At 39.6% G+C, this 17,983-nt stretch overlaps 1 protein-coding gene across 4 annotated transcripts in view; it reads left to right on the top strand.

The window, feature by feature from the left end:
• Positions 1 to 16,576, top strand: part of CDKL1 (cyclin dependent kinase like 1) — a 1,528,511-nt gene extending 1,511,935 nt beyond the window's left edge. For 2 of the 4 annotated variants that reach the window (XM_044074297.1, XM_044074293.1), the window contains one exon: positions 16,469 to 16,576. In XM_044074297.1, coding sequence (XP_043930232.1) covers positions 16,469 to 16,576 — 108 coding nt within the window. Of the gene's footprint in view, positions 1 to 3,171; positions 3,187 to 16,468 lie in introns of all 4 variants that reach the window. The other 2 variants (XM_044074295.1, XM_044074294.1) reach the window with 2 other exon arrangements.
• The last annotated feature ends 1,407 nt before the right edge of the window (positions 16,577 to 17,983 follow it).

Genomic DNA, 17,983 nt, shown 5'->3' with positions numbered 1-17,983 from the left:
ATACACACTAGTCTAGAGAGAGGTGAATTTATTTGCATTTATTTATCAAAAAAGTCTGACTAGGCAATAGACCTGTTTTAGCAGAGACTGGGAGAAAAGTTCCCCTGGTAAACAGCAATTCATAAGCATGTCTAGGTACAATGTAGAACTCACTTTGCTGTGTTTTCAACATAGAAAAGGAGGACTAGCCAGACGTGCTCAGACATGCCCATGCTTTGTGCATTTGTCCCACTGTGTTGACATACCACAGCATATATAAATTAATAAATACCCAATTTCTTTTCATCTTAGCTAGAAGGGATATATTTTATGGTGGTGTTTTCAACTAACTGAGTAATTTATCATCATTTAAGTAATTGTGTTTGAAGACTTAATAAATAAATATTAAAAACACCCTGTATACATCCAAGTTTTAGCAATATTACAATGGAATCTGTGAAACATCACGTAGCAGTTGTAAAGTTAGTGACTGGGCAAGTTACTTAACCAAACTGCCATTCAGGATCATCTCAGGAAAGAGGCAGTCGTTCTTAATGGGCTTTTATCATATTTAAAAAAAAAACAAAATCATTCTGGATAGCAAGATGAGTTATGCTCCACCCTTTTCACAAGTGCAGTAACTAAAGTTAAGCAATATTAGTTCTGTTAGCCAGTTGGTCAAGTCTACTCTCTTGTACACTTCGATAGAATGAAATTCACAGACCAGTAGGATTTGGGGACTGATCATACCTTTATATAAAATCCATGCTGTACCTCATCTGAAGCTTCATGTTTCATTGTGGATTTTAGTAATGAAGTTGGATGCTCAGAAAAGGCTTATTTAAATGGATAGTGAATGTGGAGAAGGGCATATATGTGGAAAACTGAAGTGTCTGAGTATACCACTTTTGTAAGTTAGTAGGGATAACAGTAACAAGATCTTCAGTCACTACAGCAGTAATAAAATGGCAAGGGAAGCTTATATTAGTTAAAAGAATTAATACAATTAGTGGGTGGGCTAAGTGTAAAACTAAGGACTATAACAAGTATACTCGTAAATAAAATGACACACTTTTCAAAGGAGAGCTAGTAAGGTGCTTGAAATCACTTGAAGGAAGAGAATTTAAAAGATATAAATACAGTCTTTAGTTTTAAGGTATGGCTAGGGCAGGCATATTTGAAGTCTTGACAACAAGGATGATGTGGAGGAATGCAAGCATTGGTGCTTGATTACTCTTGCTTCCATACCTCCCCTCCTCGAGTTCAAACTGCTTTTAAAGCCTTTTTTATCTTAGTCTACAACCTATTGTAATGTATTCCACCTGTCAACTACCTTTTCTGTGAAGATGCACCTCCTCATGTCAGGATTAAAGTATATTCCCTTTATCTGCTGATTATGGCTCATCATGCTTGCACTTTCTTCCTCTATCAGGGTAATCTCCACAGAGTTACTTTTGTCTGCTGCTCTAGACTTTTAGTCATAAAACCTGGTCAGGTTACATCGAAAGACTCTGCTTACTGTTGATCCTTGATGAAATTCACTGAGCAACCTATTTTGTCACAGAAATTATAAGCCTTGAGTTCAGCTTTTGTCAGTTTTTCCAACCATCATACCTCTCAAATGTTCAGAATTTTGCAGAATGTCCAGATTTTGCCTTAAAGTTTTGGTCTGTTCCTCATAAAATGTGTAATTTTCTGGTAAATAATTTAGGATTGCAGTCATTAAATAATGACAGACATTTGAGTTTCAGAATTCATATCCTTCAGAAAATGCATGGCGATGCAAAATGTGTTATAACTTTCTAACTAGATAGGAACACTATTTAAAATCTATCCCTGATCTTGGTCCTTTGCCCCCCACCCCTTCCCATTATTTTTGGCTTTGTCTAAAAGGTTTGTGGTAAGAGGTTGAGAGGTATGCTAACCAATAGACACACTTGGTGACTAGTGAATTCTTCCTTAGTGTTTTGTTTTACCTTTGTAAATGGGAAAACACATAAGCTTCTTCTAATCAATAGGACTACCCCTTCCCTAAGATCTATTAAATAGTTCCATAATAGGTGCAATCAAAACTTCTACAGCCCCTTTTTTATATCTTAATTAGGATCCCACCAGGTCATCATGCTTTATGCTTTAGGCTTCTCATTGTCCTTTCCACCTCCTTAACTTCTATCTCTTCATTTGTACAGCCTCACCCTACCCCTGTCCTGTCTTCACAGACTGACAGCCTCCCTTCTGCTTTTGCTTCTTTTGTAAATGCTGAGCCAAATTATTAATCAGAATGTGTGTACTACTTCTTCTCCTTATATTTTCCCTTCCCAAGCTATTTCACCAGTTATCTTCCACAATGGGATATCAAGAGAGTGAGCAAATTAATCAGAAGCTCTATACATACCACTGAGTACCATGAAATCTATATTCAAACAGATTTCTAAAATAAATATGCACTTCATGACACAAAACACATTATAGCTATGTCCCATACCTTGCCCCATCTTTATTTATATATATATATATATATATATATATATGTATATATATATATATATATATATATATATATGTGTATATATATATATATATATATATATATATATATATATATATATATATATATATATATATATATATATATATATATATATATCACTACCCACCCAGTACTGCTGCTTTTATCTGATCTCAGTATTGACTTCTGTTTTTATCAATAATTGCTCCAAGTCCTTGATGTCCTTCCATTTTGTTCCATCCCACCACCATCTTTGCAGTTCTTACTCTTTATGCCTGCTGTTTAGTAGCATCCTGAGCAGTGCATGGTCAGATATATAACTAGTAAGCTGTAGTTGGGATGACATGCTCGACAAGCGACGCTGCTTCGCTAGAGACAGCTTGCACCTGTCACCCTTAGGCTTTCGAATACTGGCCAAGGTTCTTGCCACCCCCATAGTGCCTTTTTTAGGCAAGGCTCAAAAGACAAACCCACCGCCGTAAATAGCACAAGTAACAAAAAACTGAGGGTAATGCTACTCAATGCCAGAAGTCTAAACTTCAAAATGCATGCACTCGAGGCACTCCTCAGTATGGAGAAAATCGATATATGTGTAGTAACAGAAACCTGGTTTAAGGCTCCAGAGATCACCCCAGCACTACCAGGCTACAACTCATACCATACATTTCGGCCACAGAACCCAGACTGAAATACAAAAGGTGGGGGCGTATCCATATTCATCAAGGATACCCACACTTCCAGGTTAGTGGCACAGCCCGATGCTTCAGAAATCATCCACGTGCAACTAACAACGGGCAAAACTGCAATTCAAATTGTAGCTTGCTACAGATCACCCACCATGTCCCAGAACCCCCATTCCATGTTTCTAGAAACACTGAAAACAAAAAGGTCCTACCAAACACCCTAATATAGGGTGATTTCAATTACCCAAACATTAACTAGGAGAACTACTCAAGTACTAACTCCCTTGCCCAACATTTCCTAGAATTTATAATCTCAAACGCCCTGGATCAACTGGTCGACACTCCCACCAGAGGTGACAACATATTGGACCTTGTCATCAGCAACATAGGTGGTCACCGGAGGTCAACCCCTCTCTGGTTAGATCTGACCATAAACAAATCACTCTGGATATCCACATTCCATTCCTACCCCCGGTCAAGGAAACCACCGTGAAAAACTTTTCAAAAGCAAACTTCACGTTACTTAAGACTGAGGTGGAAAGTTTCAAAGCCCACATCCTAAAGGATAACTCTGTCCAAGCTGCAAAATCCTTTACTAATGCATTCTACGGGCACCTACAAGAATGCATGGACCGTGCTATCCCAAGCAAAACCAAGACTCACTCCTCCAAGAAAAGGAAACCAATCTGGTGGACCCCTGTCATAAACAATCTATACAGTAGAAGGAGGAAACTAGTACAGAAAAGAGTAAAATCCCAAGAAGGGAAGACATCCCTGATCAGTATCAGCAAGAATCTATGATCCCTCATAAAATCATCCAAGGCTAGCTTCGAAAGAAAAATTGCCAAGGACTCCAACGATAACCACAAGGCATTCTTTAGCTATGTCAAGAATCTAAGTGGCAATGCTCAGATCTGCTTGGAGTTAGTGCAGAATGGCACAAAATACACTGAACTGACCAATATAGCCAACATCCTGATTGACAGATTCAGTGCAAACTTCACCCCCACCTCTCACCCCCAAAAGGGCCCATAACCGTACCAGAAAAATGTAAAGGCCATGAAATCACAGACAGGTTAAAACAGCCCTCTCCAAAGCCAGAAACGCAGCATCAGTGGGACCGGACGGTGTCCCAGGCTGCATCCTACATGAGCTCAAAGACGAACTAACCCCTCAACTAAACACCCTGTTCAAACTCAGCCTGTCCACAGGCTACGTACTCAGAGTGGCACACAGCAACGGTTATTTTGCTCCACAAAGGTGGAGCCACAACAGACCCTGGAAACTATCGCCCTATAAGCCTGACTAGCTTGGTCTGCAAGGCTATGGAGTGCATCATCATGGAACTCATTAACAGAGACATTGGGAACCTCCAAACACTGGACCTACCCAGTTCAGCTTTGTTAAGGGCAGATCATGCCTCCTAAACCTGATGACTTCTTTGAGACAGTTACCAAAGCTATAGACGAGGGAAAGGTGGTACTAACAGCCTACCTAGACCTCGCAAAGGCCTTCAACACCATTCCCCATTCTGGTAGTATAGACAAGCTCACCAGCCTGAACATAAACCCCTATGTCACAAGATGGGTTGCCAACTGGCTCACAGACAGAACCCACATGGTGAGAGTTGCGGGAGCTAGGTCCAACTCTAAATCAGTTACAAGTGGTGTTCCCCAGGGCTCAGTCCTTGGACCCCTCCTGTTCGGCATATACTTCTCAGATGCACAGGAGGACTATGGCTGACCAAGTTCACAGACGACTGCAAACTAGGAGCTATAATTGACTCACCAGCTGACTCAGACATCCTCCAAAAGGGTCTCACTGAGACAGATACCTGGTGTCAAAATCATGGCCTCAAGCTAAATGCCAAAAAGTGCATAGTCATCCCCTTTGGAAAAAAAGTACCCACAAACTACCACATAGGTAGTAGTCCCCTAAATATGGAAGATGTAATAAGGGATCTGGTGACCCAAGTAGATAGTAATCTCTCCTTTGATAGTCACATTGCCAGATGGGTTAGAAAATCCTTCTATGTGGCCCACTTAATCACAAAAGGGTTCACATCCAGATCAAAAGAGGTCATTGTGTCCCTCTACTCATTACTCATCAGACCTATCATAGAGTACAATGCCCCATTTGGGATGTACCTTACAAGACACCTGCAACAGCTGGAAAGACCACAGACGTACCTCACCAAGAGGATCACTGGCCTCAAACAGATGCCCTATGCAGATACCGCCTACTCAGAGGTGATCTCTGCCTGACATACAAGGCCATGTCCAACCCAGAATTGATGGACATACTCCACCTAAAGAAAACCATATCCCCTCGAGCCACACGCTCAAGGGATCTAAACATCACCACAACAATAAGTAGGACGTGCTGGAGGGATAGATTCCTGTTAGAAAAATATATATTAATGTATATGTTTAGTGCTTATTAGAAGCTAAAAGGGTTAACACATTTCATTCTATTTTATTTACAGCTTAGTTTTGTATGAAACTACAAGATGCTTTTCAAACTGCAATATGCTTTCTGAAACTGCAAGATGCTCTCTGACCTAGTATTTGCTAGCAGAGCAAAATTCATGTTTATGCCTTTTGGAAATTTACTGAGAAGCAGGTGATTATCTGCTAGGTCAGGAAAATAATGAATAGAACAATACTGTTTTCTATAATGTTACTGAACTTGAACAATCAGCTCTGTTCGTGTTATGAGAACATGCACAGCTGCAGAAAAGATAGATACAGTTGAACAAAGACTGTTTGAAGAAATAAACTACAATCTGTACTTGCTTTGTGCTTGAATTAGCCATTGTACCTTAAATGGTAACATTGCATAGTTAGAAGTTGTATCTGACCGGTAGTCATCAAGGCCACGTTGTTTTTCTTAGGAAGTTTTTTTTTGTAAACTTGATATGCCAGCAGAAAATCATGGACAAACAGCTGCTATGAAATAATATTGAAAGAACTTGTGATTTATTATGTCAGCTTAGTAGGCAGTGTCTTGTAAGAAATGTATAAGAATGGCTTCACTTCCTGATTCTAGTTAGACAAACTCTGTATTAGCACGTTTTTGTCTCCTTGCTGCAAGATTAAAGTGCCTTAACCTGAACCTGCTGTGTGTTGATCTTTTTGAAGTTGTTTTTCCTTTGACAGATTGGTCCTTTGGACCGGAAACTCTCACTTCGCCTCAGGTCAGATGGGCCAGGTGGCATGAAACCGTACGGGGAAGAGACCACATCGGTTCTTCTGCTCTGAAAGACCTCCGACTGAATTGTCGTTCAAAAGAGGCCAGCCACTGTTCTGATCTGCGACTGGAGGACGAGTTAACGGTTTTCCCTCGAACCAGGCGATCAATCACGGAGGTTCAGGTAAGGTGAGATTTACCTTTTTTTCTGTTTTAGATCAGGGACTTGATTTGTATCATCTGTCAGGAGATTTGTCTTGTACAAATCAGGGACAGGAAGATTGCAGTCTTGTCATAGATCAGGGAAACAGAATAGGTAAGGCAGTTATTCTAGATAAACTGTGAAAAAGAGAAATTGTGGTACCACGTAAAGATAAGAAGGGTTACGTAACATTTTAACAGTCAGAACAATATGGGAAATAAGTGCACAAAAAGTTCCCAAGATCCACCATTAACTGAAGATGCAAAATATATGCAATTACAGCGTGCCGACAATGTTAGGTACTATACAAAATGGGTTAATAAATATGAATTTGATGGCAAATTAGAAAAATCCTCACTTATTAAACTTGTCAAACAGCTTAAAACCGACGCAAAAGATCAGGTAAAAAAGCAACGTCAATTAGGCATTCCTCAGGCACACAGGTGGATTGAGGAAACAAACCGTAGGGAACAAAAAAGTAATAATTCAAAAGCTATGTTTCTAGATAAAGTAGACAATAATTTGGTAATAGCATCAGCCCCTCCGCCCCCTCCGCTTCCTTTACCAGAATATGAAGCGAGTGGACAAGCTGGTCCACCTCCGCTATACCCAGCTATCTCCGCGAAGCCAAGACCGTTTGTCAGAGATCCCTTCGAGACTAGGTCTCGAACACGTAACTTAAGAGGGGATACTGAGTTATATCAAATGAACAAAAATTCACGAGCTATGAGTGAAGAAGTGAAATGTCCGCTCATAGAAGTACCAAATCCTCAGGCAGGACAGGAAGGGCAGGACCCAACTCTGCTAGTATATAGACCGTGGACACCGGAAGACATCCGGAAAGCCACAGAGGGAATTCCCCATCCAAAAGTTAATTTTAGAAAATTCTTAGAAGACTTACAGGGTATGAGGTTAAGTTATCATTTAAATGGAGAAGAAGTAGAAAAAGTAGTTAGACAAATCGTAGGTCCAGATTGGCACATGATCAGTGGCAACTGGAATCCCCATGATGCAGAATACAAGCCACTCCCACATAGCAACGCAGAACTGGATAACAGAGTGAAAGGTCTAACAGACTGAATCTCTGAGAAGTGGAAACCTAGGGCAGACTGGACTTGCATTAATCAATGCATCCAACAAGAAGGTGAAACTGTTGATAGATATTATGCTAGATTATTAGAGTGTTTTAATAACCATTGTGGAATGCAGGTACCTGAAGACCAAACACATGATTCCCCATATGAGCAGCAGCTAAAGAATGCATTTTTAAAAGACAGTATTTTGCCTATAAGCAGCTTTATTACAAAGCACATGGTAGACCATCATACAAGTAGATTACAGTCACTACTTGAATATGCTAGACATGCTGAAAGGCATTTTAACAGTAAAAAGAAAAAGAAAGCCCAAGTATTTTCCGTAGAAGATGGAGCAGAAGTTTATATAGTACAGTCCGGGAAAAAGGGCAAGAAAAATGCCCAGGGAAACAAACAATCTGATAAGCAATCAGAGGAGTTTGAAGAGAGAAAGAAAAGGGGGGAATGAAGTGCGGAAAAAAGGGACATTTAGCAAGGGATTGCAAGCAGAACAAGAAGGTAGCCATGGAAGATAAGGAGGGTGAGGACTGACTATATGATAGTCAAGAATCACTAGAAGGGAGTAACCGAGAAAAGACAAATGCAAATGTGATAGAGGGAGTAGAGAATGTGATAGAAGAAATAGAGGAAGTGCAAGAAATCACAGATAGTGAAGAAAGTGAAATTTTAGACTTAGCATTATTGAGCCTAGAGCTCCATTTAGCAGACACAAAACCGGAAGTTACACTTCTGGTAGAGGGGAGGGAAGTAAAATTCCTGTGTGACTCAGGGGCATAGCGGACCCTGATACATCCTTCCAAACTACCAGAAAATTCAGAATCACTCGATTACATATTAGTGAAAACAGCTAATGGACAGCTGTATTGGGAGCCACTCTCCCATAACATAGCAATTACTGACCCTGTTTCAGGGATGACCCAGAAAAGCAAGATTGTTGTTTCTGCAAAATACCCGGTAAACCTTTTGGGCAGAGATCTTATGCAGATATTTGACATAGCAGTAGTTCCAACCATGGAGGGTATGGAAGCACAGCGACAAATGGATACTTTTGTAGTGCGACCGGAGGGTGAAACATTTTATTGGTACAGCCAGGACTTGGTCATGACTGGTCCAGGGGCAGTAACTGAAGAACTGATGAATGTAGCCATCAGTAAGTCCCCCTCCCTTGACACTGATAAACACATTTGTTGCATTGTACTCTGTATTATTGTAGCACACCAGGACCTGATAAGGAATATGAGCAAGAACTGTTTAAAAACCATGCAAACAGACTAGTATTACGTAATCTGTACTGGGACACAGAAGGGAACAGTGTAGTTAGCTATTCATTGCCCCAGGAATTCTTTGCACTCTATAAATCTAATTGATTACCACATGTTAGTTTGACTAAGGACAAGAATGTGAAATGGGCAGACCTAGGAGAAAAAGTCACAAAGTGGGAAAAACAGACGGAGTTAGAGTTGTCAGAACAGGGAGTACAGAAGCAGAGGTTAAAATGGGATAACACAGACACACCCAGCTGTACACTTGCAGTCTAGCGAGGACAGCTGATTAGCACTCTTACTAGAAGCGGAAGAAAATGCCTCATGGAGCATACCAGAAACTCTCTGGTCAACAGGAAAATCAGATGTAGGACTAATTTGTACAGCAGGACCAGTTACTATCACACCAAAATCAGCATTTAGACCACAGAAGAGACAGTATCCATTAAGGAAAGATGCAGAAGTAGGAATCAAACCTATAATAGCAGCTTTACTTAAGGAAGGAGTACTGGTAGAATCTCCCGATTTCACCATGTAACACACCCTTATTTCCTGTCAGGAAAGCAAACGGAGAATGGTGTATGGTCCAAGATTTACAAGCTGTAAATGACGCAGTAATACCTAGAGCACCTAAGGTGCCATATCCACACACCCTATTGAATGATTTGAAGCCTCAACAGAAGTATTTTTCTGTGGTAGATATTAGCAATGCGTTCTTTTCGATACCGATACATCCTGACAGCCAACATTGGTTTGCATTCACATTTCAAGGGAAAAGGTATACATACACGTGACTACCACAGGGATATTGTGAAAGTCCAGCAATATTCTCACAAGAGATGGCAAACAACTTGGCGAGATTTAGCCCACCAAGAGGCAGTCAGATTTTACTTTATGTAGACGGCATCCTGCTGGCAGCCCCCACCCAGCAAGAATGCAGAGAAGATACCATAGCATTACTACAATTTCTAGCCACTCAAGGACATAAAGTAAACAAAAACAAGTTGCAGCTTTGGAGAAAGCAGGTTAAATACCTGGGATATGTAATATCCAAAGAAGGCAGAACATTAGATGAAGATAGGAAAATAGCAATTTTACATGCACCCAAACCGACTACCAAGAAGGAAATGATGTCCTTCCTGGGTACGACTAATTTCTGTTGGAGTTGGATTCCAAACTATGCCTTGGTGTCTGCTCCACTGACCAACTTGATATACAAGAAGCCTATGGCAGCACAAGATTTATTACAATGGACACCAGAAGCAGAATCGACTTTCTGCAAACTAAAACAATTGATAGCATCCTCATTAGTTTTAGGATTACCAGACTATCATAAACATTTTTTCCAAACTGTAGATTGTAAGCAAGGTTATATGACATCAGTGTTAATGCAGCAACATGGGGACAAGCAACGCCCCATAGCTTACTATTCATCACAGCTGGACCCAGTGATGCGATCCCTGCCCCACTGTGTACAAGCAGTAGTCACAGCTGCAATGGCAGTACAGGCTTCGGCCTCAGTAGTGTTGTTCCACCCTCTCACATTGAAAGTGCCTCATGCAGTCGCAATTATTTTACTGCAAGAAAAAGTAGAATATCTTTCTCCTGATAGACATCTTTCCTGTACGACTATACTGTTGAGCCAACCTCATATGACAATTGAACGATGTACAACTTTGAACCCGTCTAACTTGCTCCCGACCCCTGCAGATGGCACACCACACAGTGGCCTGCAGGAGATCAAGCAAAAGACACTGCCTAGAAAAGATCTAACGGACGTTCCCTTGGATGATGCCGAGGTGACATATTACGTGGACAGCTCATGCAGAAGGGGTCCTACAGGGCAGAACCTAGTGGGGTATGCAGTAGTTTCCGATACTGAGATTTTTACAAACAAAGTCTTTACCACACAAGTTATCTGCACAAGCAGCAGAATTGATTGCCTTGACAAGGGCATGTACCTTGGCAAAGGGTAAATGTGTGAACATTTTTACTGACAGCCAGTACGCTTTTTCTACTGTACATGTTTTTGCGCAACAGTGGAAGAATAGAGGAATGAAAACATCTACTGGTAAACCGATTAATCATGCACAGTTTATTTTAGATTTGTTAGAATCTATTCAGTTACCTCAGAAAGTAGCTATTTGTAAATGTGTAGCTCATACCAAGCAACAGGATAGGATTTCAAAAGGTAATGCGAGAGCTGATACAGCTGCAAAGCAGGCAGCTTCAGCTTCAGAAATATTTCTTTTGAGTGAGGAATTACAACCTTCTGAGATTTTAGATTTAGAAATGTTGAAAACAATGCAGACACTTACTATGAAAGTAGAAAAAAAAATGGATAAAACAAGGAGCAATTCTTGAGAAAGGGCTGTACATCTCCAAAGAAGGAAAACCGATTTTGCTGTCTAATTTGTTTAGATATGCAGCTTTGTTGAGCCATGGGCAGTGCCATGTCTCAACAGGGGGGATGCTACAGTTAGTGAATCGAGTGTTCACAGCATATGGATTTACAAACTACACAAAAAAATTTTGTGCGGCATGCCATGTTTGTAACAAGCATCATGCACAAGGGGCGTTGAAGCCTAAGCAAGGGAGTTTCCCTGCACCACCGTACCCGTTCCATACTATCTGTATGGATTTCATAGAACTGAACAAATGCGAAAATAAGAAGTATTGTCTTGTCATTATAGATATGTTTTCCAACTGGGTGGAAGCTTTTCCGACCAAAAATCCAGATGCAGCTACTGTTGCAAAAGTCCGTGTTAAAGAAATTATTCCTAGATTTAGCATACCGGAAAAGATCTACAGTGACAATGGCACACACTTTGTAAATCAAACTATACAACAGTTGAGCTGATATTTCGGAATTTCCTTAAAGAACCATTGTGCATACCATCCACAATCCGCAGGACTAGTAGAAAGGCATAATGGGGTTTTGAAAAATAAACTTAGGATGTTAATTAGTGAGACACAAAAGAATTGGGTGTACTGCCTGCCTCTGGCCTTGTTGAGCATGAGAACTGTTCCGAATGCAAAGAGGTTAACTCCTTTTGAAAAATTATTTGGGAGGGAATACTATATGCATCAGTGGAAACCTCTCATGCCTGCAGACCAGGAGGCCGACAGTTCACTCGCAGAATATATGAGAAGACTTTTAAGAAATAAACAACTTTTGCAGTTAAATTCTGTTTCAGATAAAGAACAAACCAGACCATCGGAAGCAGCAGTGGTCCCAGGCACGTGGGTCTGGGTGAAAGTCATCAAGAGAAAAAATTGGACATCACCGAAGTGGGAAGGGCCATACCAAGTGCTACTGTCAACACCCACTGCAGTCAAGATCGCAGAGTGAGCGTCCTGGATTCATCTGACACACTGTAAATTGGTTAAAAACTTTGAACTGGACAAAAAACTTGTTACTGTTACACAAGAACAAAATGACTAGATATGGAGCAAATAGAAATACAGAGCAACCTCAGAAGTATTGCATGATCATTCTGTTAACTATACTGATAACATTAATCTTTTTGCTGTGGCCTTTCCTTTTTCCAGCCACACAAGCTGAACTGAATAAATGAGATGCATTACTCATAGACTGGCATCCGAACTTTAACACTTACCAAGCAATTAAATATGTGTATGCTGAAACTTTTAATGTTTCGAATTGCTGGATTTGCACAGCTATACCAACAGCATACGGGGGATTGTTAATGACTGCTGTTCCCCTAGGGGTCAATAAGACCTGGGAAAATTTGATTTTTGATACTACGACTGTGAAATCACAAGACAAAATAGCATTGTACCTGCCTGTTACACAAAAGGGAATTGTATGTTTGTACAAACATTATACTGTTCAGGTGGGTTGGAGCAATTGTAATGTGACTGTTCCTTACAAGTGTTATACCAAAGCTAATAATGCAGGATATATTTGTGATACAAACTATGACTCATATTTTGAATCAATGCACAAAACGGTTGACGAAGTACAACATAATCCTGTTCTTTTTAAACAACTATCTATCATTGATAAGAAAATGTTTCATGCAGAGCAAGTATATATTAATACTAAAGTAGAGAATTGTTATTTTGTGTGTGGGGAAAAAGGCATACAAATGGTTACCTGAGAATTGGTCCGGCAGGTGTTTTTTGGGTTACCTGGTTCTGGCCATACGGCACACTGCAGTTTTGCCTCAGGGAAGAATTCAAAATGTCAGAGAGGTCACCAAGAAACCTGGAAATCCAATCAAGAGACCTGAGAATCCAATGGGACGAATTGAAGCAGGCTGGAGAAACCATAACTCCGTAAAAAACAAAGATAAACTGACACACATGGACTTGAGTGACACTATTATATCGTGGGCAGGTATAGCCCCTGCATATGGCACAGTGAAATCGATTTGGGAGCTGAGAAAACTGTCCAAACTTCTCGAAGTAATGAGCAATGCAACTTTTTCTGCTCTCAAATTAGTAACTGATGAACTGAACGCTATGAGAACTGTGGTGCTTCAAAACCGCATGGCTCTCGACTTCACCCTAGCGGCGAAAGGTGGTACGTGCCCTTTAATAAAAGAGGAGTGCTGTTCGTATATTCCTGACAAACAGCATGAGCTAAATGACCATCTTGAGGTGATTCAGCATCGGCCATGACCAGGCCCAAACCCACTGACAGATTTTTTCCAGAATTTGTTTGGGGGGTGGGTTAGCATTCTAATGAACATCCTGATTGCCATTTGTGTGGGATTACTCCTGTTAAGAGTGTGTGTTTGTTGTGGTATTCCCTGCATGAAAAGATTAATTAAAGATTTTATAGACATGTCAGTTTCTGAGACTTTGTATCAAAGTACTGAAATTGAAGAACTGTTGAAAAATGAAACACTTTCATAAGTTTAAACTGAATGACTCTCTTAACTGCAAATTCTGAATGGAAGAGGTTAGGAGAAGAAGCAAACTGTTTATGCTTTTGAAAATAGAATAAAAAGTATTAACAGGGGAGAAATGTTAGAAAAATGTATATTAATGTATATGTTTAGTGCTTATTAGAAGCTAAAAGGGTTAACACATTTCATTCTATTTTATGTACAGCTTAGTTTTGTATGAAACTACAAGATGCTTTTCAAACTGCAATATGCTTTCTGAAACTGCAAGATGCTCTCTGACCTAGTATTTGCTAGCACAGCAAAATTCATGTTTATGCTTTTTGGAAATTTACTGAGAAGCAGGTGATTATCTGCTAGGTCAGGAAAATAATGAATAGAACAATACTATTTTCTATAATATTACTGATCTTGAACAATCAGCTCTGTTCGTGTTATAAGAACATGCACAGCTGCAAAAAAGATAGATACAGTTGAACAAAGACTGTTTGAAGAAATGAACTACAATCTGTACTTGCTTTGTGCTTGAATTAGCCATAGTACCTTGAATTGTAACATTGCATAGTGAGAAGTTGTATCTGACCGGTGGTCATCAAGGCCATGTTGTTTTTCTTAGGAAGTTTTTTTTTTGTAAACTTGATATGCCAGCAGAAAATCATGGACAAACAGCTGCTATGAAATAATATCGAAAGAACTTGTGATTTATTACGTCAGCTTAGTAGGCAATGTCTTGTAAGAAATGTATAAGAATGGCTTCACTTCCTGATTCTAGTTAGACAAACTCTGTATTAGCATGTTTTTGTCTCCTTGCTGCAAAATTAAAGTGCCTTAACCTGAACCTGCCGTGTGTTGATCTTTTTGAAGTTGTTTTTCCTTTGACAATTCGTGTCCCAGAGACTTCCCATGCTTTGGAACAAGATTCCAATCTACATTAGGCAGAGCTCCTCACTAACACTCTTCAGGAGAAACCTTGATGAGTGGATGGGAAATAGAAAGTTTACCCCGGGGATCACTTCAGTGGCTGTGCTGGACAGAGGCACAGGGAACTAATCTAAGGAGGCAGCGAAAGCCAACACATTCTGGCTAGGCTTATAAATGCCTTTGGGCAGATAGCCTAGTACCTACCTATGAACATTTAATTCCTTTCCAGTCCTAATTCACATAATAACGTCAGATAACCAATAGGGTCAGTTCATGGTTTACATAAGCTTCCCATGCATTAGAGTAGGGTGTACTTGGATTGTGGTCTAAGTCAGAAGCAGTACAAGAACTTCAACATAAATGCTGACAAATGGAGTAGCTGTTAAGCATGTATATATCTGGCAGTCCTTTATTAAACAAATATATTGCTGTGCCTCAGCAAAGAAAGAAACTTGTTTGAATTAAGTTTGTTTAAACTAGTGTTCTCAGCTGTCACTTCTGTAGTGCACTTTATGAGCAAAAGTACAAAGTCTGATATGCTACAATACTAAAGTCATATTGAAAACACATGCCTTAAATATCCACCCACCCTGTGGATTTTGTTGTCATCAGTCAAGCACAGGTAACAGACTGTTGATAGGCTACTCCTTATTGTAAGTCTTTTGGAATCATGCTATATTACCTCTTATTTAGGACATGTCACATTAAGGGTATTATCTAGCTTTAGTTTTCTAGAAGTCAACAATGGTTATGCACAGTCCATATGGATCCTACAATGTTCTCCAACCTTGATCTGACTGTATACTCCATTATTAATTTCTGCAAGTCTTTTGGGTTTCTAATACCATGACGGGAATGGACCTCATTCCTAAGTCAAAGTATGATTAAAGTTCATGAAATTATTATTGTTTCAATCTTTATATACTGCACATTGTGAGTGATCCTTTATAGAATGAGAGTGAGGTTTCTCAAAATGCATTTTTTTGAAAAATTTTCCATAGAGACCAATAAGTGATATGTTACAAACAGAACTTCATACAAAAATATACACTATGTACGCAACTCTTGTCCCAGAGTCAGTTAGTAAACATCAATAAGAAATCTGAAACTCTCCCAAATGTTTTACTAGTGAGAACTGGTACATTATACTAGTTAAAATATGGGGATATAAGACCATAGAGATCAGATTGGTAGGTGGAGGGTAAAAGTTAGAGAAAAATATTTAAAATTAATCACCAAATGCTACAAATCTTCCTCATCAATCTTCTAAAACATCTATACATTTTTAAGATAGCATAGGAGTTTATGAAGCATCAGGCAAAGTCATATAAACCACATTAGGGTCAGACCAGTGATAAAATGAAAGGTTGTGCACAAAAGCAAGAGGAAGACCAGCATGGAGAAAGCAGCTACATAGATGCTAGAAAGAGGGCTCACTTCTACAAGTGAGGCAGTACTGTTGTAGTTCGTGTTTCAGACCACTTCCTGATACAGAGGTGGCGTGACCAAAGTAAGACACATGTAGGCAACGAAAATTTAACTCATGGGAATGTTTGTAGAACTTCAGTTTTATAAGCTACTGGAAGGAAGGTCATAGTTAACTTTATTGACAATCATTATGCAGTTTTTATTTGCATATTGAGGGGAAACTGCAGATTATTTATTTTTTCTTAAATTACTATAAAAATGTATGCTAAGCAAATCTTAGTGTATTCAGTGTATTTTGAAGCTTAACAATGTTTATTCTTTATTTAGTTGCAGTACCTGCCACAGCTCACCAGCAGTAACATTCTTCCATCTGTGGAAGGCAAGAAGTACTACAGCAATATCCAGAAATACAACTATCATTTCCCAAATATTTAGCAAATGAACACTGATTAAGGAACAGCTCGCCTTCACATCCAGAAGAAACGTATCCAAACAAGTTCGGGATAACTTAAGGGCTTCATTGAATGTACTGCAAAACATAACACTGCTGCAGTATTATGGTGTTCTTAACATGATTCATGTCCTTAAAACATGAAATGTACACACACACACACACACACACACCAAACATCAGACTCTGACTGTTGCATTTTGTGTGCACAATATCAGAAGCTATCCCATCCCACTAACCATATTTTTTGGTACTTAGTGTTGTCTAGAATTTGGCAGTGTATCCAAAATGAGATATTGATCTAATTATTTATTGCTTCAGTTAGCAGCAAATGGAGTGGCTTGTTTCACACAAAGATTCAGGATACCCAGCAGTTTGAATTTATTTGTGTCTTTTATTACAAACACTTCTCATGTTTTCCTTTCCCTCACCTGCGCTGTGAAGTGAGTAAGATGCTTAGTAACTGAATGAGATGACAACTGCTCATAATGAACCCAGTGTATGGGAGAAAAGACACATATCCAGAATCACAGTTCACTGAAACTAATTTAGCAATATACATGTCACAGAAAATGTTAGTTTTTCAAACTTAACAATTATAGAGTACCAAACAAAACTACCACTGGCAAAAGGCAAATCCTCTGTTCCCTCCATATTGGTTGTGCACAACACCTAATAACTTTCTGCTCCAACTTAATAGACCAACTCTGAGGTCTCAGCACTTTGAAGTTAAGTCACATGCATTTAGTGAGGTTGTTTGTGACTGTTGCCCTTCTTAGCATTCTAATGTTATTTTAACATATTAGTGGTTTCTGCAAAGCTAGGGATAAGTTGCTTTCAGTAAGTCAATAGTGAAGTGACTTGACTTTGACTAGCACAAGTGTTTCCATTCAAAATGTTTCTGCTATATATTATTCTGTGTAATATCTTGCAGAAATGTATTCCACATATGACTTATCATCATCAGTCCCTTTTCCCATTTTCTGCATGAAGTCAGGATGTCACATCAGTTGTCATTATATCTCTCTTGATTCAGTGTCACTCCTACCTTCTTCAACTGCCAACCCTGTCTGTTACAGGTCGTCTCTCACACATTCCATCCATCTCTTTGCTGGACACTCTCGTTTCCCCTTGCCTTCCTCCTGTCTGTCCCAAATCATCTTCACCAGACTATCTTCTGCTTTCCTGCATGTGCTTAAACCACTGTAATCTATTCTCTTTGACCTTCCCTGCAATTGGAGTTACTTCGGCTTATGCACTGATGTCTTGTTCTCCATCTGTCTCACAGTGTGCATCCTACTGTCCATCTCAGGCACTTCATCATCTTTAGTTTTCTCAGCTGCTCTGCCATCACTGCCAAAGTTTCTGTACCATATGATAGTACTGGTCAC

This window comes from Protopterus annectens, chromosome 6.part0 (assembly GCF_019279795.1).
Source record: "Protopterus annectens isolate FY-2018-M chromosome 6.part0, PAN1.0, whole genome shotgun sequence".
Taxonomy (NCBI): domain Eukaryota; kingdom Metazoa; phylum Chordata; order Ceratodontiformes; family Protopteridae; genus Protopterus; species Protopterus annectens.
The sequence above is the reverse complement of the archived record's forward strand: the minus strand, read 5'-3'. Positions and strand labels throughout refer to the sequence as shown.